The sequence below is a fragment of the Phaethon lepturus genome, unplaced genomic scaffold (assembly GCF_000687285.1).
Source record: "Phaethon lepturus isolate BGI_N335 unplaced genomic scaffold, ASM68728v1 scaffold16072, whole genome shotgun sequence".
NCBI classification, from domain to species: domain Eukaryota; kingdom Metazoa; phylum Chordata; class Aves; order Phaethontiformes; family Phaethontidae; genus Phaethon; species Phaethon lepturus.
Genome location: NW_010521438.1, coordinates 36,738 through 44,645, shown reverse-complemented (window position 1 = coordinate 44,645; position 7,908 = coordinate 36,738). Strand labels below are relative to the sequence as shown.

Here is a 7,908-nt window from a genome sequence, read left to right as displayed (position 1 = left end):
GGTACATATTATCAGACTCTTTCTGGGCATTTCCTCAGGTTCTTGTTATGATCTTTTGAGAAACTTACAGCAAATGGAGACAAGTAGCTAGCTGCTCTCTTACGAGAACTGAAATGAAGTAATTGACGGCTGGAGCCTGTTAGGAAATGCTGGAGTGCATAATGCTTAAACTCCCTTGATGCAAATTTACATGCTTTCAGGGTTTTTTGTGAATTGTATTAGGAAATGCTACTGTGAAGGTCCTGTCTCTTTCTAAGACCGAAATTTGCATTTTCGCTATTGCAATAAGGCAGTAATTTACCCAAATGTGTTGCCTGTATTTTAGCAGGGTTTTTTTTTTTTAATTAAGCTACAATTGCAGTAACTCTGAAACCAGGGCACAAGAGATTGTGTTACTTCTGGCCTAGTTGAAGGCTTGTATATTGAGAAAGCAAATGACACAGCAAATACATAACCCGTGACTGTGGAGAGCAAGATTAAAATATGAATGAGTACCCTGAGCCAAGAAATACAATATTAGAACATTCTGACTTTCTGTTGAGCAGAGGTTCGTTAAACATCTATTAATAAAAAATATTTGAAACTGGCAAAATGTAATTTTGGGGGGTAGTTTAGTGTTTTTTTTCTTTTAATATACCTGTCCTTGCATAATACAGATGTTTACTACCTGTGTGGTGCTGGAATGCTCTTTGGGGGCAAAAAAGGTATATGGAAAAGAACGGCGGAATACTGTAAGACAGCTTCTAGCTTCCTGGTTTAGGAGGCACTCTTTCTCAAGGAGGACTTGACTTTGACCCAAATGAGGTTGCTGAGTTTCCCCAAGTTTGGTCTTCGGCACTGACAGAGAAGACTGTGAACTAAAAAGAACTGATCTTGATAATTTCTTGCATTTCTGCATTTGTACCAAATCCTTCTTTATCGGGTACATTTTTTCGCATTCCATGGACTTTGCTGGGTTGAGGAAAGTAACGGCGGCGTGCACGGAGATTGGGGCATTGGAGGGGAGGGAACAGGGCCTGCAGGGTGAGGAAGAATAGGTGGGTAGCACGGGAGGAAGGCTTTTCAAGTCCTTGGCATGTAAGAGCAAAGTGCAGTTTTAGAAGATTTCTAGAACAAAATGTGAAGAAATATGATGCACTTGGGTTTAGCAGGGAGGGCAGGTGTGTAGTAGAAGAGGGGAAAAAACCCAACAGTGTTGCTGCTGTGTCCAAAGTGACGTTTTATGCGATCCTTTAGTTGTTCTTCTGTACAGCCGTGTGCCTCCCGCTGCTCTGATGGCTTAGTCATGCCTGTCCTTCTGCTTTGATTTTAGAGGGCTAACCCTGCTTTCGTGTTGATGACAATGAAAGCTCCCACTTAAAAATTAATAGTAAACTGGCATAAGTCTTGCGAAACCGATAGAGAAACTTTCTCTTCAGCTGTTACAACGCTGCAGATGGGTGGGTGACGTACTTCTGGCAACGCCAGAAAAACTGTTCAGCGTCTTCACAGCGCTGCTTCAGAGTTTTCGTGGGGCGTAACTTGAATTGTAGACAAGCACCGTACAGCCAAGGTGGTAATTAATGCTTTTCAAAGTATAACATTTTGCAGACGGCTTGAATTTGGCATGGCTGCTCCTGAAACTGCAGAAGGAATGTTGCGCGTGGTTGTTGAGGTTCACAAAGCAGTGTGCCTGACGCTTCCCCCCCACCCCCCCGACAGTGAATTGATTTTTAGGAGCGCTAACGCGTTGGCTGTTAATAATCCATGAGAGGTAAAACTTAACCCGGGTAGGTGAAAGACACGGTCGGCTTGTCTCTTTGGCCTGCCTGTAGCGTAGCAGCCTCTCCTTCGCTAGCGTTGGCTTCGCCTTCCGACGCGCTGGAGCCCAGGACGCGCGCCTTGGGCGAGCCTGCCGCTTTCTGCCCGTGCGCGTGTGCCCGCTGGGGCCGAAATGCTGAGCGAACGGCAGGACTGAGACCTTGTTTGTCGTGTTCTGAGCAAACAGTCTGTTGCTACATGCCTACGTTTCCCTTTTTTTTTTTTTTAGGTGTTTATTTATGTGCGTGCAGTTTGGCTTTTTTTTGAATTGGGCGTAGCTGTTCTGGCAGTGCCTTATAGATGAGACTTGGCAAATAAGTTTTGTTCATGCAGAACAGTTGATGTTTTTGAAGATGAGGGGAGACCAGTCGCCTTACAATTTGGCTTTGAGTTCATATCCTACGGGGGGAAAAAAAGAAGATTTTTCATTATAGATGAAAAAGCCTTTCTAAAGCTTTTGTAATCGCAAGGAAGATGCCTCCGGTGGCAAAACCCTCATGAAATAGTTCTCCGAAAAGCTTACAGCTGGCTTCCAAGTCGGAGCAGTGCTCTATCCTAGCAACGTGGGGAAGAGTCCCTCCTCTTTCCAGAGGAGTGTGGCTGGGGCACTGTGGTGGGGACTGGGAGCCAGTGTATCTTGTGATCTAAAAGATCGCATACAGCTGAGGTGGATGTTTACTTTTTAGTTGTCATCATCTCACTGTCGACCAGTTTTAGTTTTCCAGCTCCAGTCTCTCTTAAAAACTTCATTCTTTTTGTCCTGAAATTCCTGGTTCTCTTGATTTCTCTTGCAGTTGGTTCTCGAGTCTCGAGCTGTTTTTGCTGGGATGTTGCAACACTTGAAAAATGTGGCTGAAAACAGTAGGGTGTGCAGAGCAGTTATATCTCTGTGTAATGTTAGTAATGCTGTTAAGGGCTTTGTTTTTCTTTCTCAAAATAGCCTTCTAGTTTAAAGCTCAAGATGAATACAGCAGCATTTACTGAAGTGAGTTATTTTGATGTTTTAGGTTCAGGTTTGGTGTCTTTTAATAGGAGATGGCTTTCAAAAGGTGAGGAGTTGGAAATGCTATCCTGGGAAATGCTTCTGGTTGTTATTGTAAAGCATCTTTTATCACGCATTTCATACACAGACTATGTGTGTATATATGTAGAAATTTCTTCTGCAGGAGTTGAAATACTGATTTTTGTTTCATGTCTAATATTTTTATATACAGGTTTATTCCAGAGTTGGAAAAACTAGAATAATATATTTTATCCATGTTTGGAAAAAGATAGTTGCTACAGACGAAGAGGATTAACACTGGTATTGCAAAAAGATGAGTATGTTAAAACCAAGTGGACTTAAGGCTCCTTCGAAGACCATCAAGCATGGGAGTACACTGCTGAAAACACCTGCATCTGTTGCAGCTGGTGAGGAATGTTTAAATATCTTAACTTTTCCTTTATTCACCTTCTGACAAGAAGTACCTTGAAGACTATGAGTACACACTATTTTTACTATTTACGTCAAGGTATTTTTGCTTGTATTTCTGATCTAAACAAAAAAGATGTGTACAACATGCAAAATATCTGGAATTATTAATTGGATGTGATCAAGCAGTTTTCCTTGAAGAAACCTTATTGTGATAAAAATGATTGGGTAGGTTTTGAGGTAAGGCTTGTTGTCTTTACAAGATCTTTACCAAAACCTACATTAAATGCATCCAATGTCTCTGTCCTTAGACTTTGAATTATTGTATTCCAGAGATTACAGTGTCTTTGTTAAGTAAGACAATTTGGAATTGTGCTCTTCCTTTTAGAAGTCATGCTTCTTCAGATGTTTGTTACCTTGAAACCAAGTGGTGATGCTCTCTGCAATATTGGCCTATTTGATTCCTGTTGCTTTTTCTCATTGTACTTGATTCTAGCTCCAGCAGAAAAAGCTTCCAGTGAAAAGACCTCAAGCTCAACCACTGCAGACGCACATGAAGAGTTTGTGGATGATTTCAGAGTTGGGGAGCGTGTTTGGGTCAATGGAAATAAACCTGGCTTTATTCAGTTCCTTGGCGAAACACAGTTTGCTCCAGGACAGTGGGCAGGGATTGTTCTAGATGAACCAATTGGTAAGAATGATGGCTCTGTGGCTGGAGTTCGCTATTTCCAGTGTGAACCCTTGAGGGGAATATTTACAAGACCATCAAAATTGACAAGAAAAGTGCTGACGGAAGATGAAGCCAACGGTACGCAGACAGCTCATGCTTCTAGAACTACGTCACCAACTTCCACGTCAGCTGCTAGCATGGTGTCTTCATCCACTGCTGCACTTCCTCCTTCAGGAATTCCACAGAAAACTTCACCACTTGCTGCTAAGGAACATTCAACTCCTTCTCACATTAGCAATCTTTCAAAAACTGCAAGTGAATCTGTATCAAATCTTTCTGAAGCTGGATCACTAAAGAAAGGAGAAAGGGAGCTCAAAATTGGCGACCGAGTTCTGGTAAGGTTCCTCTGCAGCCTCTGTATCTGCTTTTTGATTGATGAATTCTAACTTCTGCTAATACTGAAAACTTTTCTACTATTTCCTTGGTCAAGGTAATGTAAATTTATGCTCTAGCTTTCTTTTCATTGGGTGTTTCCTGCAGACAAGCTCTTTGCATGCAGTTTTGCATACTGTAGGGAGATCTTTGCATTACCAAGATAAAATGGGTAGTTTGGCAGTTTTTAACCTATTATGTTTTGCCAGTGCTTAAAAAAAACCTTCGGTCTTTAACAACATATTTGTAGTTTGTCTTTCCATAACTTCAAGAGCTACAGTCACGCTAAATAAAAAATGAGCTTGTGAGATGTCATGCAGTTCTTTTGCCATATTCCAGGGCTGTGTCTTTAGAAGCTAACTGTTCAATAATTGATTGTTCCCCTGAGCAGTGACAGGCAGCAACAGAAGCAGTCACATAATGCCACTGATCACCCAGGAATTACGTGTTCTGTTGGTGATGTGCCATGTTACTTGGCTGCCCTTCCTAAATTCAGAACCGTAAATGCTTCTGCTGATGTATCATTTCACTTTTTTAAAAGGGAGTTAAGTTTTTTTAGTTTGAACATTTAATAAAAAAGGATTATGTTGTATACCTTTTATATTTCAATCAATTTAATAGAGCAAGGGTCATTTTTGATAACTGATTTGACGTACACCTACGAAGAAAAGTGGGAAACTTTGCCTTGAAATGCTAGCCTTTGCTTGAAAAGGCAGTGGAAAGCTGGTGATACATTGTTTACACTGGATTCTTTATTTAAAGACGATGTATGTAGCCTTCAAATATAACCAGAATGATATTTGTATGTCCACCAGATCTACTATCACAAATCTGATTTTAACTTTGAATTATTTGTGTGTGTCATGAAGCTGAAGAATTGTCTTACTGTTATTTTGATACAATCTCTTTTTATTTGCAATATAATTTTTTAAATTTCCATTAGGTAAAAACAAGGAGAGGAACGAATGCCCTGGCATAGAAAGCATTTCTGGGCTTCCTGTGAGAACCTTGTGTAGAAAAGTCTCATGGATTTTATTGTTTCTCCTGCACTGCCCCACCAGATAATGATTTTGTATTGAAGGTGGATTGATACTTTAATTTTATTTTTTATTTTTTTAAGGAAGAATTTGACTCTTCTTTCTGTGTAAAGAGAGCTTAAAACATAGGGCCGAATTGAAGAACGTGTGAAGGAGACTAAGGTGAAGTGAGGGCAGGGTTTGGCAGACAGCTAAAGTTGGGCTGAGATGTGTTTTCTTGCAGTGGCAATGGAAACAAAAGATTTACCGTTCATCCCTAGCTATTTCTGTCAGAGACTACAGCCCTGTCGTCTTCCAGTCAGCGTTGTTTTTTTTAAACCACTTGTTTGCCTTTTTCTCCAGGATCATTGGGAGATCTTCTGGAATGTCCTCTTTGTGTGAGAAAAATCTCTGATGCCTATGAAGGCATCGCTTTAACTTCCCTGTATCTTATTAGTGAAATTACAGGAGAAGCATGTCCCAAGTGCCACAGTTTGATAGTAATAAGGTCACAAATTCTGTTTGTTAAGTATTCATCCTCCCTACTTCCTCTGTTTGCCTTAAGTCTTCCTGTTGAATCACCAAATTGTAGTTTGAGGTTTTGGGGCAGTTCCTAGCACGGCATGTCAGTGATGCATATCTGTAATTTATATTCAAGGTCAGGCTGGACGGGGCTCTGGGCAACCTGGTCTAGTTGAAGGCGTCCTTGCTCAGTGCAGCGGGGTTGGACTAGATGACCTTAAGAGGTCCCTTCCAACCCAAGATTATATGATATGCCAGTCTGAGACAGTGTATGCATAGGAATATGAATGTTAAATGGACTGGATTCTTGTCTGCTTGTTTTTAACCCTTTGGGGTCCCATGCTAATTTTTTGTAGTATATCCCAGACTCTGCTGATGTCATGTCTAACAATAATTCACATGTAAATATCTTAAATCTCCGGGTCAGTGCAAATGATAGTAAACTTGGCTAAATAATCCATTCATCTGTTAATTTTTTTTTTTTCTCTGTCACTTACGGTAGCTTGCCTAGCCATTCCATCTCCATCAAAGGTACAAATGCAGCTGGACTGCTCCACAGCATGTCATTTGTTTTTTGTTTATACTGACAGCGGTAACTTTTCAGTAACACGTTACACAAGAGGATGAGAGCCTTTGATGGAGTTTGTACTTCCCACCTCAGCACAGAATTTCCCTGCTAACTGACAATGTAGCATCATAGCCCTGAGACACGCTCCGTTCTGACCATACCAGCTCTGTAGCGACTAAATGCTGCCCACATTCATCAATTCCTGCAGCTCGGAGTGACTGCAATTGAATACTTTGTGAAGGTTCTTAGTAATAGTGCCGTGATGATTATGGATATATGGGGAAAACAAATGCTGAGAGTTACATTTTGAAAACGGTGAGCCTCCAGCAGCAAAGAATTGCAGTTCAGCAGAACAATGAATTCATGATAGACAAAAGCTCATTTGGGAGTCTTATTAAAATGCTTAACTGGAAAAGTATGTCCTTAAGGGCAAATTCATAGATGGGAAGACACAGCTCATCAGCTAAGATTACGTTCTAGAATGGACTTCAGATGTGGCTCAACTTTGTTGATCTTTGTGTGTGGTCTTAGGGTGTGGAGCGTTACGCTGGAATATTTCAATCTGTTAAATTTTTTCTTCTAACTTTGATTTTAAAATGTGCTTAATACATGTTACCTTGAATATGTTTATTTTTGTTGTTGTTGGCAATTGGCTGGTTTTGGATGATACCTTCAAAAAAAAGGCAAAATCATACAGCTGGGTTTTTTTCTGCCCAGTCTGGGTTATTAAGAAACAAGAGGCTATTCTGACAAATGTTTAAATGCCAGAGAAATGCGTTTACCAATTCACATCTCGCCTCCATGTCTTTTCACGCGTTACACAAATGTAAAATTGACAGAAGCTTTTTGAACCTAAAAAGTTGGGTTCAAAGCATTTCAGGCTTGACAGCCTGACGTTTCCCAACAGCTCAGCTTTATTGGAACATTTCTCAGTCCCTACTGAGATGTTAGCCTCTTTGCATTTAGAGGAATAGTACTGTAAACTCTTCACAGTTGCTTCTGCATTCTGTCACAGCAAACTCCTGCATCAGATGCTCACAGCCAGTGGTGCTGGGATGAGGTGCGTTGATTAAAGGTTGTACGTGCAAAGAAATGTTGAAGAGATGATTAAAGCTGTAGTACATGGTCTGTATTGTTTCGTGTGGATAGACAAAAATGTTTCAGCTTATTTTCTTGTTCCCTTGCTCTTCAGTCGTTTCACCAGTCTTTTGTGCACTTACGGTTAGAATTACCTAATGCTACATGGTCCCGTACGTAGAGTCCCCCCAGACTTCTATGGGAGAACCAATGTCTTCAAAAGATGTATGGATTTAGTAATAAGGGAAGCTTCCAATGTACATATCCCTGATTTATTTGGATACAAAGACAGGGGTCCTACAGGATCTTTCCTTAATTCAGATAACTTTAGGAAGACTAGTGGTTACATACAAACTAAGCGTTTGGGACACTCATTCAGGTGCTTGTCAGAGGAAAGAAATTCCACCGCAAA

The 7,908-nt window shown here is 40.7% G+C and overlaps 1 protein-coding gene across 1 annotated transcript in view; it reads left to right on the top strand.

Annotated features, from left to right (window-relative positions):
• Nucleotides 1-3,116: 3,116 nt before the first annotated feature.
• The window catches only part of CLIP1 (CAP-GLY domain containing linker protein 1), a gene marked incomplete at its 3' end in the record, with an annotated part of 40,718 nt that continues 35,926 nt past the window's right edge, over nucleotides 3,117-7,908 (top strand). The window contains exons 1-2 of the mRNA XM_010281523.1: nucleotides 3,117-3,210; nucleotides 3,708-4,276. Of these exons, the coding sequence (XP_010279825.1) occupies nucleotides 3,117-3,210; nucleotides 3,708-4,276 (663 nt within the window). The remainder of the gene's footprint in view (nucleotides 3,211-3,707; nucleotides 4,277-7,908) is intronic.